The 18819-nt window shown below is 59.9% G+C and overlaps 2 protein-coding genes across 2 annotated transcripts; one reads left to right on the top strand and one right to left on the bottom strand.

Moving 5' to 3' along the window:
- Positions 1–267: 267 nt before the first annotated feature.
- LOC134432982 (trafficking protein particle complex subunit 5) lies at positions 268–4759 on the bottom strand. Its single transcript, XM_063181859.1, has 2 exons — positions 4701–4759; positions 268–915 (listed from the first exon to the last, which is right to left on the bottom strand). The coding sequence occupies exon 2, from the start codon at positions 907–909 to the stop codon at positions 343–345; it is 567 nt and encodes a 188-aa protein (XP_063037929.1). The 5' UTR covers positions 910–915; positions 4701–4759; the 3' UTR covers positions 268–342.
- Positions 4760–12257: 7498 nt separating this feature from the next.
- PCP2 (Purkinje cell protein 2) lies at positions 12258–17406 on the top strand. Its single transcript, XM_063181883.1, has 4 exons — positions 12258–12314; positions 15403–15529; positions 16278–16411; positions 17365–17406. Exons 1-4 carry the CDS (start codon positions 12276–12278, stop codon positions 17368–17370), a joined length of 306 nt encoding a protein of 101 aa, XP_063037953.1. The 5' UTR covers positions 12258–12275; the 3' UTR covers positions 17371–17406.
- Positions 17407–18819: the final 1413 nt, after the last annotated feature.

Below are 18819 nucleotides of genomic sequence, written 5' to 3'. Positions count from 1 at the left end.
GTGTCTCAGCGTCCCTCCAGGCTGTCCCCACCCCATGTCCCCATGTCCCCCCGTGTCTCAGCGTCCCTCCAGGCTGTCCCCACCCCATGTCCCCATGTCTCCCCGTGTCTCAGTGTCTCTCCAGGCCGTCCCTGTCCCTCCCACCTCCACATTCCCCCTGTCGCCATCCCTCTCCAGGCTGTCCCCATCCCTCCCAACCCCATGTCCCCACGTCCCTCTGTGTCTCAGCACCTCTCCAGGCTGTCCCCATCCCTCCCAACCCCACGTCCCTCTGTGTCTCAGCACCTCCCCAGGTTGTCCCCATCCCTCTCCAGGCCGTCCCCACGCCGTCCCCCCCTCATCTCAGCGTCCCTCCAGGCTCTTGTCCCGCGCGATCACGGCCTCGTCGAACTTGATCATGAGCGTGGTGCCCTTGTGCCAGTGGGCGCTGACGCGGGCGGGGAAGCCGGCGGCGCCCAGCACGGCCTCCAGCAGCCCGGCGGCGAAGGCGGCGCAGTTCAGCGAGCTGTTCTCGCGCGGCACCGACACGAACGTGTTCACCACGGGCTCCCTCTCGATCACGTAGAACGTGCGCTCGTCGTCGTTGGCCTGCTCCAGCTTGTCGGCCTCGCGCCCGAACAGCGCCCGCCACAGCGGCCCCTTCACGAACAGCAGCACCCCCAGCACTTTGGTCTCGCGCCTGCCGGGCCTCTCGCGGGCCACCAGCGCGTCCAGGGCTCTCAGGCCCACGTGGTGGCCCAGCTGGGCCAGGCGGGCCTGGAGCTCGGCCACCGAGGCCACGCGGCGCTGGCAGTACTGCACCAGCTCCGAGAAGAGCAGCGCGAAGGCGGCCAGCGACAGCTCGGAGCGGGGCCGGCCCAGCGCGCGCTCCAGCACCGGGGACTTGCCGCGCGTGAAACGGGCGTCCATGGCGGCCTGGGGGGGGAGAAAGGGGGTCAGGGGGACATAGGGGGACACAGGGGACATGTGGGACATGTGGGATTTTGGCCAGGGAGAGCTCGGAGCGGGGCTTAAGGAGGATCTGAGGGAGTTTAGGGAAGGTCTAGGGTGGTTTAGGGAGGGTCTGAGGGGGATTTAGGGGGATCTGAGGGCTTCAGGGGGGCTCTGAGAGGGTTTAGGGGGACTCTGAGAAGGTTCAGGGAGGGTCTCAGTGGGTCTAGGGTGGGTCTGAGGGGGTTTGGAGAGGGTCTGAGGGGGTTTGAGAGGGTTTGGGGAGGATCTGAGGGGGTTTGAGAGGGTTTCAGGAGGGTCTGAGTGGGTTTGGGGAGGGTCTGAGGGGGTTTAGGATCAGTCTGAGGAGGTTTAGGGAGAGTCTAGGAAGATTTAGGGAGGCTCTGAGGCACTTTGGGAGGTTTCAGGGGGTTTGGGGGAAATCTGAATGGTTTGGGGAGGGTCTGAGGGGGTTTAGGAAGGGTCTGGGGGGCTTTGGGGAGGGTCTCAGGGGGATTTGAGGGGTACAGGGGGTCAGGGGGACACAGGGGACATGTGGGACATGTGGGATTTTGGCCAGGGAGAGCTCGGAGTGGGGCCGGCCCAGCGCGCGCTCCAGCACCGGGGACTTGCCGCGCGTGAAACGGGAGTGCAGGGTGGGCTGGGGGGAAAAAAGGGGGTCAAGGGGGTGCTGGAGAGGGGTTTGAGGGGGTTTAGGGGGAGTCTGAGGAGGTTTAGGAAGGGTCTGAGGGCATTTAGGAAGGGTCTGGGGGGCTTTGGGGAGGGTCTGAGTGGGTTTGGGGAGGGTCTGAGGGGGTTTAGGATCAGTCTGAGGAGGTTTAGGGAGAGTCTAGGGAGATTTAGGGGGGATCTGAGGCACTTTGGGAGGTTTCAGGGGGTTTGGGGGGAATCTGAATGGTTTGGGGAAGGTCTAGGGTGGTTTAAGGAGGGTCTGAGGGGGATTTAGGGGGATCTGAGGGGTTCAGGGGGGCTCTGAGAGGGTTTAGGGGGACTCTGAGAAGGTTTAGGGAGGGTCTCAGTAGGTCTAGGGTGGGTCTGAGGGGGTTTGGAGAGGGTCTGAGGGGGTTTGAGAGGGTTTAGGGAGTTTTGGGGAAGCCTGAGAGAGTTTGGGGAGGGTCTGACAGGGTTTAGGGGGATCTGAGGGGGTTTAGGGGGATCTGAGGAGGTTTAGGGGGATCTGAGGAGGTTTAGGGGGATCTGAGGAGGTTTAGGGTGGCTCTGAGGAGGTTTAGAAGGGTCTCAGGGGGATTTGAGGGGTACAGGGGGTCAGGGGGACACAGGGGACAAACTGCTGGATTTCTCCAAAACTAAAGCTGCCAACAACAAGGACCCTGCAAGTCCTTAGAGCCCCCAAAAGCACCTTTGATCTGATCCCCAAACCCTGGGGAAATGATTTCTTTTTCCCATGGAAAATGCTCTCTGATTTCTGCCACTCGACACGGTTGACAGGGTGGTGCCAAGCTAGAAATTTGCAAACTTTGCTGAATTTCTTCAAAATTAAACTGCCAACAACCAGGACCCTGCGAGTCCTGAGAGTCCCAAAAAACACCTTTAATCTGATACCCACACCCTGGAGAAATTATTTCTTTAACCATTGAAAATAGTCTCTGTTTGCTGCCGTTTCCCCTGGCCGACAGGGTAGTGCCAAGAAAGAAATTGTAAATTTTACTTCTCCAAAATCATTAGAAAAAAATATTATAAAAATTATTATTAAAATATTTTATAATTACATATTCATATATTTATATAGATTATAATTATTATAAGAATATAATTAAGTATAATTATATATAATTACACCATATTATATATAAATATATAAATATATCAATTATGATAAAAGATTTTATTATTTTGTTATTATAGTATTCTATCTTATCATTATTTTTTATTATAGCATTCTATTATTATATTTTATATATAGTACTACATATTATAGTTTATATATTTTGTATTATTTATTTCTATGTATATATTTTATTTTATATATAAATATATACAAATATATAATAAAGATACATTATTATATCATTATTTGATTATTACATTATTATATTTTATCGTTATATTACACATAATATTATGTATAATATGATATATATTACATATATGTTATATATAAATACATATATATATATGTACATACATATATATAGATAGATAGATGTATAACACATATATATATACAAATATATATCTATGTATATAATAAAAAGAAAAAGAAGAATTTAAAAAGCTACACCCTGCCAGCTGCAAAATACTCAGCATCCTTTCAGAACGTAAAAATTCCAACCAGCAAAGGCAAATAGGGTCTGAGGGGGTTTAGGATCAGTCTGAGGGGTTTAGGATCAGTCTGAGGGGGTTTAGGATCAGTCTGAGGGGTTTAGGGTGGCTCTGAGGGGGTTTAGGATCAGTCTGAGGGGGTTTAGGATCAGTCTGAGGGGGTTTAGGATCAGTCTGAGGGGGTTTAGGGAGGGTCTGAGGGGGATTAGGGGGCGTCTGAGGGGGATTAGGATCAGTCTGAGGGGTTTAGGGAGGGTCTGAGGGGGTTTTGGGGGTCTGAGGGGGATTAGGATCAGTCTGAGGGGGTTTAGGGAGGGTCTGAGGGGGTTTTGGGGGTCTGAGGGGGATTAGGGAGGCTCTGAGGGGGTTTAGGGAGGCTCTGAGGGGTTTTGGGGGGTCTGAGGGGGTTTAGGTCGATCTCAGGGTTTTGAGGAGGCTCTGAGGGGGTTTTGGGGGTCTGAGGGGGTTTAGGGAGGCTCTGACGGGTTTAGGTTCGATCTCAGGGGGTTTGGGGAGGGTCTGAGGGGGTCAGAGGGGGATTGAAGGCATTGGGGGGGAGCTAGGGAGGGTTAGAGGGGCTCTGAGGGGTTTGGGAGGCTCTGAGGAGGTTTAGGATCAGACTGACGGCGTTCAGGACGGTCTGAGGGGATTTAGGGCGATTCTGAGGGGGTTTAAGGTGTTAAGGAGGATCTGGGGGGTTTAGGACGGGTCTGAGGCGGTCTGAGGGGTTGGACGGTGCTGGGGGGAGGGGTCCCGAGGTGTCGTTCGGGGGTCTCTGAGGGGATCTCGAAGGTTCGGGGGTCTCTGAGGGGACTTGGGGGGCTTTGAGAGGGTGTCGAAGGCTCGGGAGTCTCTGAGGGGTCCTGAGAGGTCGGTCTGGGGTCGGACGGTGCTGGGGGGGGTCCCGAGGTGTCGGTCGGGGGTCTCTGAGGGGATCCGGAGATCCCTAAGAGCGTCTCGAAGGTTCGGGGGTCTCTGAGGGGATCCGGGAGTCTCTGAGGGGATCTCGAAGGTTCGGGGGTCTCTGAGGGGATCCGGGGGTCTCTGAGGGGATCCGGGGGTCTCTGAGGGGGTCTCGAAGGTTCGGGGGTCTCTGAGGGGATCCGGGGGTCTCTGAGGGGGTCTCGAAGGTTCGGGGCTCTCTGAGGGGTCCCGGTCCCGCCGCCGCGCTCGGGGGGATGCCGGACCGCGGCACCGCCCACGGGGGGAACGGGAGGCACCGGGTGGGGCTGGGGGCGCGGCCGGGGCGCTCCTTGGATGAACGGAGGGACCTCCAAAACCCCCCAGAACCCCCCGGTACCGACCTGACAGCGATCCCAGTGCCCGCGGGGGGAGGGACGGACCCCCGAAACCCCCCGGGACCCCCAGAACCCCCCGGTACCGACCTGACAGCGATCCCAGTGCCCGCGGGTGGAGGGACGAACCCCCGAAACCCCCCGGGACCCCCAGAACCCCCCGGTACCGACCTGAGGCGATGCCGGTGCTCCGCGCGACACCGCCGCGATGCGGCCGTAAAGCGACACCGCTCCGGCACCGCCGTAAAGCGCGATCGGGGCGGGGCCTGAGCGGAGGGCGGGGCTCTGTCAGTGAGGCCACGCCCCCTCGGTGAAGCCACGCCTCCCTCGGTGAAGCCCCGCCCCCAGGGGCTGCGGCGGGGACATTGGGGACATTGGGGACAGCTGGTGGCACCGCCCCGCCCCCCCCGGAACACCTGGGCCGCCAGCTGGGCTGGGGGAGGGGCGGGGATCCGCAATGACGTCATTGCGGGGGGAAGGAGGGGGGGGAGGGGCGCGGGGTGACCCCCCCCTCACGGGGACACCTGGGACAGGGGAGGGGGGGCACCCCTGGGTCACTTGGTGCCACCTCGGTGTCCCCAATGTCCCCCCAATGTCCCCTTAATGTCCCCTCATTGTCCCCACTGTCCCCCCAGTGTCCTCTCAGTGTCCTCCCAGCATCACTTGGTGTCACCCCGGTGTCCCCAGTGTCCCCTCAGTGTCCCCTAGTGTCCCCCCACTGCCACCAGTGTTCCCCCGATGCCCCCCAATGTCACCCTGGTGTCCTGCAATAACCCTAGTGCCACCCCCACCGTCCCCAGGGCCACCACAATTGTCCCCCCAATTCCCCCAGTGCCACCCTAATGTCCCCTCACTGTCCCCATTGTCCCCTCACTGTCCCCAGTGTCCCCTCGGTGTCCCTCCTTTGTCCCCAATGTCCCCTCAGTGTCCCCTCAATGTCCCTCTGTGTCCCTGTGTCCCCTCAATGTCCCCTGTCCCTCACTGTCCTCTCTGTGTCCCCTACCCATTAGCTCAGCGTCCCCTCAGTGTCCCTTCTGTGTCCCCTCCCTGTCCCCTGTCCCTCACTGTCCCCTATGTCCCTCTGTGTCCCCTCTGTGTCCCCTCTGTGTCCCCTCTCCATCGCCTCAGTGTCCCCTCTGTCCCCCTCAGTGTCCCCAATGTCCCTCTGTGTCCCCTCAGTGTCCCTGTGTCCCCTCAGTGTCCCCAATGTCCCCCTCAGTGTCCCCTCTTTATGTCACCTGTGTGCCATAGGAGGGACCCTGGGGACACTGAGGGGACACTGAGGGGACACTGAGGGGACATTGGGGACACTGAGGGGACACTGAGGGGATACTGAGGACACTGAGGGGACATTGAGGATCCTGAGGGGACATTGGGGACATGGAGACACTGGGGACACTGAAGGGACACTGAGAACACTGAAGGGGACATTGGGGACACTGAGGGGACATTGGGGACATGGAGACACTGGGGACACTTGAGGGGACATTGGGGACACACAGGGGACACTGAAGGGATGTCGGGGACACTGAGGGGACATTGGGGACACTGAGGGGACGTTGGGGACACTGGGGACTGTGGGGAGTTGGGGGCACTGGGGACTTTGGGGACACTGAAGGGACACAGAGGGACATTGGGGACATGGAGATGGGGGAGGTGACACTTCAGGAGTGACACGGGGGACATTGGGGACACTGGGGACACTGTGGGATATTGGGGGACATTGGGGACATTGGGGACATTGAGGACACTGGGGACATCGCTGGGGCAGTGACACGGGCACAGGGTGACCTCGTGTCCCCCAATGTCCCCTCAATGTCCCCAGGCGTCCCTGATGTCTCTGATGTCCCCAATGTCACCAATGTCCCCCCAAAGTCCCCCCAATGTCCCCAATGTCCCCTCAATGTCCCCAATGTCCCCTCAATGTCCCCTCAATGTCCCCTCAATTTCCCCAATGTCCCCAGTGTCCCCTCAATTTCCCCAATGTCCCCAATGTCCCCTCAATGTCCTCTCAATGTCCCCTCAATGTCCCCTCAATGTCCCCAATGTCCCCTCAACTTCCCCAATGTCCCCAATGTCCCCTCAATGTCCCCAATGTCCCCTCAATGTCCCCTCAATTTCCTCAATGTCCCCAATGTCCCCTCAATGTCCTCTCAATGTCCCCAATGTCCCCTCAATGTGCCCAATGTCCCCAATGTCCCCTCAATGTCCCCTCAATGTCCCCTCAATGTCCCCAATGTCCCCCCAATGTCCCCTCAATGTCCCCAATGTCCCCAATGTCCCCTCAATGTCCCCAATGTCCCCTCAATGTCCCCTCAATGTCCCCCCGCGGGAAGGGGGGGGGGCCGTGATTGGGTGTAATTAATTAACCGCCATTTTGCACAGGTGTAATTATAATGCGCAATTTTCGATGGGTGTAATTAATAATCATTTTTGATAGGCGTAATTAATGGAAAACCATTTTTCGATGGGTGTAATTCATTAAGAACCATTTTTGATGGGTGTAATTAATTAAACGCCATTTTTAATGGGTGTAACTAATTAAACGCCTTTTTTAATGGGTGTAATTAATTAAACACCTTATTTAATGGGTGTAATTCATGAAGAGCCATTTTTTATTATGTAATTAATGAAGCGCCGTTATTGATGGGTGTAATTAATTAAACACCATTTTTTATGGGTGTAATTCATTAAACGCCGTTTTCGATGGGTGTAATTAAATAAGTGCCATTTTTAATGCGTGTAATTAATGAAGCGCCGTTTTTGATGGGTGTAATTAATTAAACACCTTTTTTAATAGGTGTAATTCATTAACAGCCATTTTAATGTGTGTAATTCATTAAACGCCATTTTCGATGGGTGTAGTTCATTAAGAACCATTTTTGATGGGTGTAATTAATTAAGCGCCGTTATTGATGGGTGTAATTAATTAAACGCCTTTTTTAATGGGTGTAATTCATTAAGTGCCATTTTTGATAGGTGTAATTAATTAAGCGCCGTTATTGATGGGTGTAATTAATTAAACACCATTTTTTATGGGTGTAATTCATTGAACGCCGTTTTCGATGGGTGTAATTAATTAAGTGCCATTTTTGATAAGTGTAATTAATTAAGCGCCGTTTTTGATGGGTGTAATTAATTAAACGCCTTTTTTAATGGGTGTAATTCATTAACAGCCATTTTTTATGATGTAATTAATGAAGCGCCGTTATTGATGGGTGTAATTAATTAAACACCATTTTTAATGGGTGTAATTAATTAAACGCCTTTTTTAATGGGTGTAATTCATCAAGAGCCATATTTTATGATGTAATTAATGAAGCGCCGTTATTGATGGGTGTTATTAATTAAACACTATTTTTAATGGGTGTAATTCGTTAACAGCCATTTTAATGGGTGTAATTAATCAAACGCCATTTTCGATGGGTGTAATTAATTAAGTGCCACTTTTGATAGGCGTAATTAATTAAACGCCGTTTTTTATGGGCGTAATTAATTAAACGCCTTTTTTAATGGGTGTAATTCATTAACAGCCATTTTTTATGATGTAATTAATGAAGCGCCGTTATTGATGGGTGTTATTAATTAAACACTATTTTTAATGGGTGTAATTCGTTAACAGCCATTTTCGATGGGTGTAATTAATTAAGTGCTACTTTTGATAGGCGTAATTAATTAAACGCCGTTTTTTATGGGCGTAATTAATTAAACGCCTTTTTTAATGGTGTAATTCATTAACAGCCATTTTTTATGATGTAATTAATGAAGCGCCGTTATTGATGGGTGTAATTAATTAAACACCATTTTTTATGGATGTAATTCATTGAACGCCGTTTTCGATGGGTGTAATTAATTAAGTGCCATTTTTGATAGGTGTAATTAATGAAGCGCCGTTTTTGATGGGCGTAATTAATTAAGAGCCATTTTTAATGGGTGTAATTCATTAGAGCCATTTTTTTATGATGTAATTAATGAAGCGCCTTTATTGATGGGTGTAATTAATTAAACACCATTTTTAATGGGTGTAATTAATTAAACGCCTTTTTTAATGGGTGTAATTCATCAAGAGCCATATTTTATGATGTAATTAATGAAGCGCCGTTATTGATGGGTGTTATTAATTAAACACTATTTTTAATGGGTGTAATTCGTTAACAGCCATTTTAATGGGTGTAATTAATCAAACGCCATTTTCGATGGGTGTAATTAATTAAGTGCCACTTTTGATAGGCGTAATTAATTAAACGCCGTTTTTTATGGGCGTAATTAATTAAACGCCTTTTTAAATGGGTGTAATTCATTAACAGCCATTTTTTATGATGTATTAATGAAGCACCGTTATTGATGGGTTGTAATTAATTAAACACCATTTTTATGGGTGTAATTCATTGAACGCCGTTTTCGATGGGTGTAATTAATTAAGTGCCATTTTTGATAGGTGTAATTAATGAAGCGCCGTTTTTGATGGGCGTAATTAATTAAGAGCCTTATTTAATGGGTGTAATTCATTAAGAGCCATTTTAATGGGTGTAATTCATTAAACGCCGTTTTTGATGGGTGTAATTAATTAAGTGCCATTTTTGATAGGTGTAATTAATTAAGCGCTGTTTTTGATGGGTGTAATTAATTAAAAGCCATTTTTAATGGGTGTAATTCATTAAGAGCCATTTTTAATGTCCATAATTCATTAAGCGCCATTTTTAATGCCTGTAATTTATTAAGCGCCATTTTTCATGTCCGTAATTCATTAAGTGCCATTTCGTTAATTGCTCGCGGCTGCCAGGGGGGGATTGGGGACACCGGGGGGGGGGAGGGGACACGGGGGGGAGGGGACACGGGGGGAGGGGACATTTGGGGGGGGACATTTGGGGGGACACTGGGGGGGGGCACGGCGACAACCGGGACGGGCACGGGGACCCCAGAGCACCCATGGGAAACCCACAGCACCCAGGGGACCCCATGGGACCCACAGCACCCATGGGAAACCACAGCACCCAGGGGACCCATGGGGACCCACAGCACCCATGGGACCCCACAGCACCCTTGGGAACCCCATGGAACCCACAGCACCCATGGGGAACCCCAAAGCACCCATGGGAAACCCACAGCACCCAGGGGACCCCATGGGACCCCACAGCACCCAGAGCACCCATGGGAACCCACAGCACCCATGGGACCCCGGAGCACCCATGGGAACCCCATGGGGACCCCACAGCACCCAGAGCACCCATGGGAACCCACAGCACCCAGGGGAACCCTAGAGCACCCAGGGGACCCCATAGAACCCACAGCACACATGGGAACCCCACAGAGCACCCATGGGAAACCCCACAGAACCCATGGGGAACCCCACAGCACCCAGGGGACCCCATGGGAAACCCACAGCACCCATGGGAAACCCACAGCACCCATGGGACCCCACAGCACCCAGGGAAACCCACAGCACCCAGGGGAAACCCACAGCACCCATGGGACCCCATGGAAGCCACAGCACCCATGGGAAACCCACAGCACCCATGGGAACCCTACGGGGACCCCACAGCACCCATGGGAACCCCACAGCACCCATGGGAACCCCATGGAAGCCACAGCACCCATGGGAACCCCACAGCACCCAGAGGACCCCATGGGGACCCCACAGCACCCATGGGAAACCCATGGAGACCCCCAGAGCACCCAGAGCACTCAAGGGATCCCACAGCACCCACAGGGACCCCACAGCACCCATGGGAACCCCACAGCACCCATGGGAGCCCATGGGGACCCCCACAGCACCCATGGGAACCCCACAGCACCCATGGGACCCCGGAGCACCCATGGGACCCCATAGCACCCATGGACACCCCACAGTGATCCCACAGCACCCTTCAACCCCCCAGCACCCATGGGAACCCCGCTATACCACAGGGACCCCATGGGGACCCCAGGGCACCCACGCAGAACCCACGGGGACCTCACGGAGACCCCACAGCACGCAGAGCCCCACGGGGATCTCACAGCACCCATGGGAGCCCCCCCAGCCCCCGCAGCCGCTGTGTGCACACGCAGCACCCACGGGTGCTCTCCCCGTCCCGGGCACCCACGGGTGCTCCCCCCGCGCTCCCATCATCTCCGTGTCCCCCCCGTGTCCCATCCCCGTGTCCCCCCCCGTGTCCCCCCCGTGTTCCCCCCCCGTGTCCCCCCCGTGTCCCCCCGTATGTCCCCCCCCGTGTCCCCCCCGTGTCCCCCCCGTGTCCCATCCCCGTGTCCCCCCCGTGTCCCATCCCCGTGTCCCCCCCGTGTCCCCCCCGTGTCCCCCCGTGTCCCCCCCGTGTCCCATCCCCGTGTCCCCCCCGTGTCCATCCCCGTGTCCCCCCCCTGTCCCCCCCGTGTCCTCCCGTGTCCCCCCCGTGTCCCCCCCGTGTCCCATCCCCGTGTCCCTCCCGTGTACCCCCCCCGTCCCCGGTGTCCCCCCGCCGTGTCCCTGTTCCCGCCGTGGCCTTGTCCCCTCCAATGTCCCCCCCCGCCTCCATGTCCCCGGTGTCCCCCAATGTCCCCCCCGTCCCCGTGTCCCCCGGTGTCCCTCCCCGTCCCCGTGTCCCCTCACCGCTGTCCCCCTGTCCCCCAATGTCCCCCCGCCGTGTCCCCCAATGTCCCCCGGCCGTGTCCCCGCGCTGTCCCACCGTGTCCCCTCCCGCCTGTCCCCCTCCTGCCCCGTGTCCCCGCTGTCCATCCTGTCCCCCCCGTGTCCCCACTAACCCCCACCCGTGTCCCCCACCCGTGTCCCTGCTGGTCCCCATGTCCCCTCCCGGTCCCCCCCGTCCCGTGTCCCTGCTGTCCGTCGCTGTCCCCCCCATCTCCCCTGTCCCCCTCCTGTCCCCGCGTCCCCCCTGTCTCCCACTGTCCCTCCCCATCCCAGTGTCCCCTCCTGTCCCCCCCCGTGTCCCTGCTGTCCCCCCCCGTCCCCCTGTCCCCGCGTCTCCCCCATCCCCCCTGTCCCCTCCCCATCCCAGTGTCCCCCTTCTGTCACCCCGTCCCCGTGTCCCTGCTGTCCACCCCATCTCCCTTGTCCCTCCCCATCCCCCCTGTCCCCTTCTGTCCCCCCCCGTCCCCATGTCCCTTTGTCCCCCCCCGTCCCGTGTCCCTGTTGTCCCCCCTGTCCCCGTGTCCCCTGTTGTCCCCCCCGTCCTCATGTCCCTGTTGTCCCCCCCCGTCCCTTTGTCCCCCCCCGTCCCCGCCTGTCCCAGTTGTCCCTGCTGTCCCCTCATCTCCCCTGTCCCCCCGTCCCCCGCCCCGCTCTGTCCCCTCCTGTCCCCCCCCATCCCAATGTCCCCCCCCCAATGTCCCCCTCCTGTCCCTCCCTGTCCCTGTCCCCCCCTGTCCCCCCCCGTCCCCTCGCGTCCCCAATGTCCCCCCCCGTCCCCGTGTCCCTGCTGTCCCCCCCTGTCCCCCCCGTCCCCAATGTCCCCCCCTGTCCCCAATGTTCCCCCCAATGTCCCCCCCGTCCCCAATGTCCCCCCCCGTGTCCCTGCTGTGCCCCCCCAATGTCCCCCCCGTCCCCAATGTCCCCCCCCGTGTCCCTGCTGTGCCCCCCCGTCCCCAATGTCCCCAATGTCCCCCCGTGTCCCTGCTGTGCCCCCCCGTCCCCAATGTCCCCAATGTCCCCCCCGTGTCCTGCTGTGCCCCCCCGTCCCCAATGTCCCCAATGTCCCCCCCGTGTCCCCCCCTGTCCATAAGAGGCCCCTCGGGGCCGCTCCCCCACCCGCCATGGCGGCCCCGGGGGGCTCCGAGCCCGAGCGCGGCGCGGTGAGCGGGGAACGGGGGCAATGGGGGTCTGGGGGTACCCCTGGGGGGCAATGGGGGTCTGGGGGTACCCCTGGGGGGCAATGGGGGTACCCCCGGGGGGCTCCGAGCGCGGCGCGGTGAGCGGGGAACGGGGGGCAACGGGGGTCTGGGGGTACCCCCGGGGGGCAACGGGGGTCGGGGGGGACCCCTGAGGGGTTTGGGGGTCTGGGGGTGCACAGGGGGGTTTGGGGGGGGGCACAGGGGGGTTTGGGGGGGCACAGGGGGTTTGGGGGTACCCTGGGGGGGTTTGGGGGTACTCTGGGGGATTTTGGGGGTAACCCTGGGGAGTTTGGGGTGTGGGAATACCCCTGTGGGGTTTGGGGGTTCTGGTGGTGACCCTGGGTGGAGTTTGGGGTGTGGGGATACACCTGGTGGGGTTTGGGGGGTTTGGGGGGGGCTTTGGGGGTACTCTGGGGGGGTTTGGGGGGGGCACAGAGAGGTTTGGGGGGGCACAGGGGGGGCTTTGGGGGTACCCTGGGGGGGGGTTGGGGGGGCACAGAGAGGTTTGGGGGGGCACATGGGGGGCTTTGGGGGTACCCTGGGGGGGGTTGGGATATCCCCGGGGAGGTTTTGGGGGTAACCCTGGGGAGTTTGGGGTGTGGGGATACCCCTGGGTGGGGTTTGGGGGGGGCACAGGGGGTTTTGGGGGGCACAGGGGGGGTTTGGGGGTAACCCTGGGGAGTTTGGGGTGTGGGGATACCCCTGGGTGGGGTTTGGGGGTTCTGGGGGTGACCCTGGTGGAGTTTGGGGAGTCTGGGGGTGCACAGGGGGGTTTGGGGGGTTTTGGGGGGCACAGAGGGGTTTGGGGATACCCTGGGGGGGTTTGGGATATCCCCAGGGGGGGGGTTGGGGGTAACCCTGGGGGAGTTTGGGGTGTGGGGATACCCCTGGGTGGGGTTTGGGGGGTCTGGGGGATTTGGGGGGGCACAGGGGGGGTTTGGGGGGACCCCAGGCTGGGGAGGGTTTTGGGTCTCGGGGGGCACAGGGGCCAACCCTGCAGGGAGTTTGGGGGTTCGGGGTTATTCTTGGGGGGTTGGGGGTCCGGGAGCCCCCCTGGGTGGGTTTTGTGGCTCTGGGGGTGCCCCTGGAGGGGGGATTTGGGGGGTACCCCTGAGGAGGGGTTGGGGTATCCCCGGGGGGGTTTTGGGGTCTCGGGGTGACCCCTGGGAGGGGTTTTGGGGGTCTCAGGGGGGCACAGGGGGGGTTTGGGGGTTCGGAGGTGCCCCTGGATGGGGTTCGGGGGGACCCCAGGGGGGATTTTGGGGTTCGGGGGGACCTCCAGGGGGATTTTGGGGTCTCGGGGGGTCCGGGGGGATTCCCGGGGGGGGTTTGGGGGTCTGGGGGTGCCTCTGGATGGGGTTTGTGGGTCTGGGGGTGCCCCTGAGGGGGTTTGGGGTCTCAAAGGGGCACAGGGGACACCCCATGGGTCGGTTTTGGGGTTCGGGGTATCCCTGAGGGGTTTTGGGGTACCCCGGGGGGGTTTGGGGTATCCCGGGGGTTTTTGGGGTACCCCGGGCAATCACCGAGGGCGCCCCCACATTTGGGGGTCACCGGGGGGGTTTGGGGGGGTGCAGGGGGCGGGGCTGCCCTTGAGGGGGGGTCTCCAGAGCGGGGGGGGGGGCCAGGACAGGAAGGGCTCCCTGTTTGTTTTGGGGGGGTCCCTGTTTATTTTGGGGGTCCCTGTTTGTTTTGGGGGTCCCTGTTTGTTTTGGGGGGGTCCCTGTTTGTTTTGGGGGTCCCTGTTTATTTTGGGGGGGGTCCCTGTTTGTTTTGGGGGTCCCTGTTTGTTTTGGGGGGGTCCCTGTTTATTTTGGGGGTTCCCTGTTTTGGGGGGTTCCCTGTTTTGGGGGGGGTTCCCTGTTTTTGGGGGATTCCCTGTTTTTGGGGGGGTTCCCTGTTTGTTTTGGGGGGTTCCCTGTTTTTGGGGGGTTCCCTGTTTTGGGGGGTTCCCTGTTTTGGGGGGGTCCCTTTTTTGGGGGGGCTCTCTGGTTTTGGGGGGGCTCCCTGTTTGTTTTGGGGGGTTCCCTGTTTTTTGGGGGGTTCCCTGTTTTGGGGGGTTCCCTGTTTTTGGGGGATTCCCTGTTTTGGGGGGTTCCCTGTTTTGGGGGGGTCCCTTTTTTGGGGGGGCTCTCTGGTTTTGGGGGGGTTCCCTGTTTGTTTTGGGGGGTTCCCTGTTTTTGGGGGGGTTCCCTGTTTTGGGGGTTCCCTGTTTTTGGGAGTTCCCTGTTTGTTTTGGGGTTCCCTGTTTTGGGGGTTCCCTGTTTTGGGGGGTTCCCTGTTTGTTTTGGGGGGTTGCCTGTTTTGGGGGATCCCTGTTTTGGGGGGTTCCCTGTTTTGGGGGGTTCCCTGGTTTTTGAGGGGTTCCCTGTTTTGGGGGGTTCCCTGTTTGTTTTGGGGGGGTTCCCTGTTTTGGGGGGTTCCCTGTTTGGGGGTTCCCTGTTTTGGGGGTTCCCTGACTCTCTGTGCCCACAGGGGGGGTCCCCACAAGCGGGGTCCCCCGAGGGTGGCTCCCCAGAACAGGACGGGTTCCCTGGTTTTGGGGGGTTCCCTGTTTTGGGGAGGTCCCTTTTTTGGGGGGGCTCTCTGGTTTTGGGGGGGTTCCCTGTTTGTTTTGGGGGGTTCCCTGTTTTGGGGGTTCCCTGTTTTTGGGGGGTTCCCTGTTTTTGGGGGGTTTCCCTGTTTTGGGGGTTCCCTGTTTTTGGGAGTTCCCTGTTTGTTTTGGGGTTCCCTGTTTTTGGGGGGTTCCCTGGTTTTGGGGGGTTCCCTGTTTGGGGGTTCCCTGTTTGTTTTGGGGGGTTCCCTGTTTTGGGGTTCACTGTTTTGGGGTTCCCTGTATGTTTTGGGGGTCCCTGACACGTTTATCCCCACAGGGGGGGTCCCCCTCGGGGGGCTCCCCAGAACAGGGGGGGTTCCCTGTATGTTTTTGGGGTCCCTGACACGTTGATCCCCACAGGGGGGGTCCCCAGAAGGGGGGTCCCCAGAACAGGAGGGGTTCCCTGTTTGGGGTTCCCTGTATGTTTTTGGGGTCCCTGACACGTTTTCCCCACAGGGGGGGTCCCCAGAAGGGGGGTCCCCAGAAGGGGGCTCCCCAGAACAGGAGGGTTTCTTCTCGCTGCTGAGCTCCGTGCAGGGAACGCGCATGGACGAACAGCGCTGCAGCCTGGGGGGGGGCACCGGTGAGAGACGGACGGACGGACGGACGGACGGACAGACAGGGGAAAGACACGGGACAGAGGGGACAGAGGGACGGGGAGGGGACAGAGGGACAGAGGGGATGGAGGGACAGGGGGACAGGGAGGGGACAGAGGGACAGGGGGACAGGGGGACAGGGAGGGGACAGAGGGACAAGGAACAGGCGGACAGAGGGACAGAGGGACAGAGGGACAGGGAGGAGACAGAGGGACAGGGAGGGGACAGAGGGACAAGGAACAGGCGGACAGAGGGACAGAGGGACAGGGAGGGGACAGAGGGGACAACGTGGGGGACACGCGGGTGAGGGGACACGGGGGGGGAAATGCGGCTACGGGGGGACAGAGGGGACAGACGGACAGAGGGGACAGAGGGACAGACGGACACAGGGACAGACGGACAGACGGACAGAGGGGACAGAGGGACAGACGGACACACGGACAGAGGGGGTGGCACCGCTGAGGGGACACCGGCGGGGGGGTCAGGGGACACCAGGGATGGGCACGATGGGGACACCGGGGCGGGCACGGGGGGCGGGCCCAAGGTGCCCCCTGTGACCCTGGGCGCTCCCTGGGTACCCCCTGTGACCATGCCCGTCCTGGGTACCCTCTGGGTGCCCATGAGTGCCCCCCGTGACCGTGCCCCCCCGAGGTGCCCATGGGTGCCCCCCGTGACCGTGCCCCCCCGAGGTGCCCATGAGTGCCCCCCGTGACCGTGCCCCCTGCCCTGGCACAGGAGGGGCATCGGAGCCGCCCCCCCCCGAGCTGGCATCGCTGCTGGACATGGTGGCGAGCACGCAGGGCCGCAGGATGGACGAGCAGCGCCTGCCCGTGCCCAGGCTGCCCGGCTTTGGCACGGGGGGCACGCAGGTGGGCACCGGGGGGTATCTGAGGGGGTACAGACACTGCTGGTGCCCAGGCTGCCCGGCTTTGGCACGGGGGGCACGCAGGTGGGCGTGGGGGGCACAGGGGGTATCTGAAGGGGTACAGACACTGCCGGTGCCCAGGCTGCCCGGCTTTGGCACCGGGGGGCACAGGTGGGCACGGAGGGGGCACAGGAGGGGTACCTGGGGGGCGTTGGCACCGGGGGGCACAGGTGGGCACGGAGGGGGCACAGGAGGGGTACCTGGGGGTACCTGGGGGGCGTTGGCACCGGGGGGGCACAGGTGGGCACGGAGGGGGCACAGGAGGGGTACCTGAGGGTACCTGGGGGGCTTTGGCCAAAGGGGGCACAGGTGGGCACGGGGGGAGGTCTTAAAGTCAGGGGGCACGCAGGTGGGCACGGAGAGCATCAGTGGGTACCTGGGGGCACGGGGTGGTCGCAGGTGGGCACGGGGAGGACACAGGGCGGTACCTGGGGGGGCCTTGGCACTGGGGACATTTGGGGACACCCCGAGGGCACTGGGGACATTCGGGGGCACCCGGGGGGGCACTGAGGACATTTGGGGGCACCCAGGGCGGGCATTTGGGGCTGGGGACATTCGGGGGCACCCAGGGTGGGCACTGGGGACATTTGGGGGCACCTGGGGGGGCACTGAGGACATTTGGGGGCACCCAGGGCGGGCATTTGGGGCTGGGGACATTTGGGGGCACCTGGGGGGGCACTGGGGACATTTGGGGGCACCCAGGGCGGGCATTTGGGGCTGGGGACATTTGGGGGCACCTGGGGGGGCACTGGGGACATTTGGGGGCACCCCCAGGGCTCGGGGGCACTTGGGGACACCCATGGGGGTCTGGGGACATTTGGGGGCACCCAGGGCGGGCATTTGGGGCTGGGGGCATTCGGGGGCACCCCCTGAGTGCCCGTCCCGCTGTGCCCGCAGGACTGAGAGCCCCGGACACCCCCAGGACCCCCCAGAAACGCCCCCAGGACCCCCCAGAGCCCCCGGAGCCCCCCAAAAACGCCCCCAGGACACCCCGGCCCCGCTGAGCCCCCAATAAAGGCCCGAGCACCAGGGTGGCACCGAGCGGGCACAGTGGGGACAATGGGGACAGGGGGGCACTGAGGTGGCACCGAGCGGGCACAATGGGGACAATGGGGACAGGGGGGCACTGAGGTGGCACCGAGCGGGCACAGTGGGGACAATGGGGACAGGGGGACATTGAGGTGGCACCGAGCGGGCACAGTGGGGACAATGGGGACAGGGGGGCATTGAGGTGGCACCGAGCGGGCACAGTGGGGACAATGGGGACAGGGGGGCATTGAGGTGGCACCGAGCGGGCACAATGGGGACAATGGGGACAGGGGGGCACTGAGGTGGCACCGAGCGGGCACAATGGGGACAATGGGGACAGGGGGGCACTGAGGTGGCACCAGGGTGGCACCAAGCGGGGACAGGGAGGGCATTGAGGTGGCACCAGGGTGGCACTGAGCGGGGACAATGGGGACAGGGGGACGTTGAGGTGGCACCAAGCGGGGACAATGGGGACAGGGGGGCATTGAGGTGGCACAGGGGTGGCACCGAGCGGGGACAATGCAGGGGACATCGGGTGGCATTGATGGGGGCATTGGGGCCAGGGTGGCACCGGGGCTGGCACCGAGCGGGGATATGGAGACAATGGGGGGGCGCTGAGGGTGGCACCGAGTGGGGACAGGGGGTGGCACCAGGGGTGGCACCGAGCGGGGACAGTGGGGGGACACTGGGTGGCACTGGGGGCTGGCACCGAGTGGGGACATCGGGACAAGGGGGGCACCGGGGGTGAGTGGCACCCACAGGGACCTTGGGGACAGCGGGTGGCACCGGGGGTGGCACCGAGCCAGGACAGTGGGGACAAGGGGGGGGCACAGAGCGGGGACACCGTGACAGGGGTGGCACCGGAGGTGACGCTCATGGGGACCTTGGGGACAGGGGGTGGCACTGAGGGTGGCACCAACACCTCTAGGGGTGGCACCGGGAATGGCACAGAGCGGGGACACCGGGGGTGACACTGGGGACAGTGGGGGACGCTGAGGGTGGCACCAGCGGTGGCACAGAGCAGGGACATGGGGACAGGGGGTGGCACTGAGGTGAGTGACACCCATGGGGACATTGGGGACAGAGGGTGGCACCAGGGGGGATGGCACCGACACCTCTGGGGGTGGCACCGAGTGGGGACACCGAAGGGGGACTTTGGGGACAGGGGGTGGCATTGATGGGGGCGTTGGGGACAGGGTGGCACCGGGGGTGGCACCGAGCGGGGACAGTGGGGACACAGGGTGGCACCGGGGGGGGGTGGCACTGACACCTCTGGGGGTGGCATCGGGAGTGAGTGACACCCATGGGGACATTGGGGACACG

The sequence above is a fragment of the Melospiza melodia genome (genome assembly GCF_035770615.1).
Source record: "Melospiza melodia melodia isolate bMelMel2 chromosome 17 unlocalized genomic scaffold, bMelMel2.pri SUPER_17_unloc_1, whole genome shotgun sequence".
In the NCBI taxonomy this organism is placed as follows: Eukaryota; Metazoa; Chordata; class Aves; order Passeriformes; family Passerellidae; genus Melospiza; species Melospiza melodia.
Note: the sequence above shows the minus strand (reverse complement) of the source record. Positions and strands in the feature narration are given on the sequence as shown.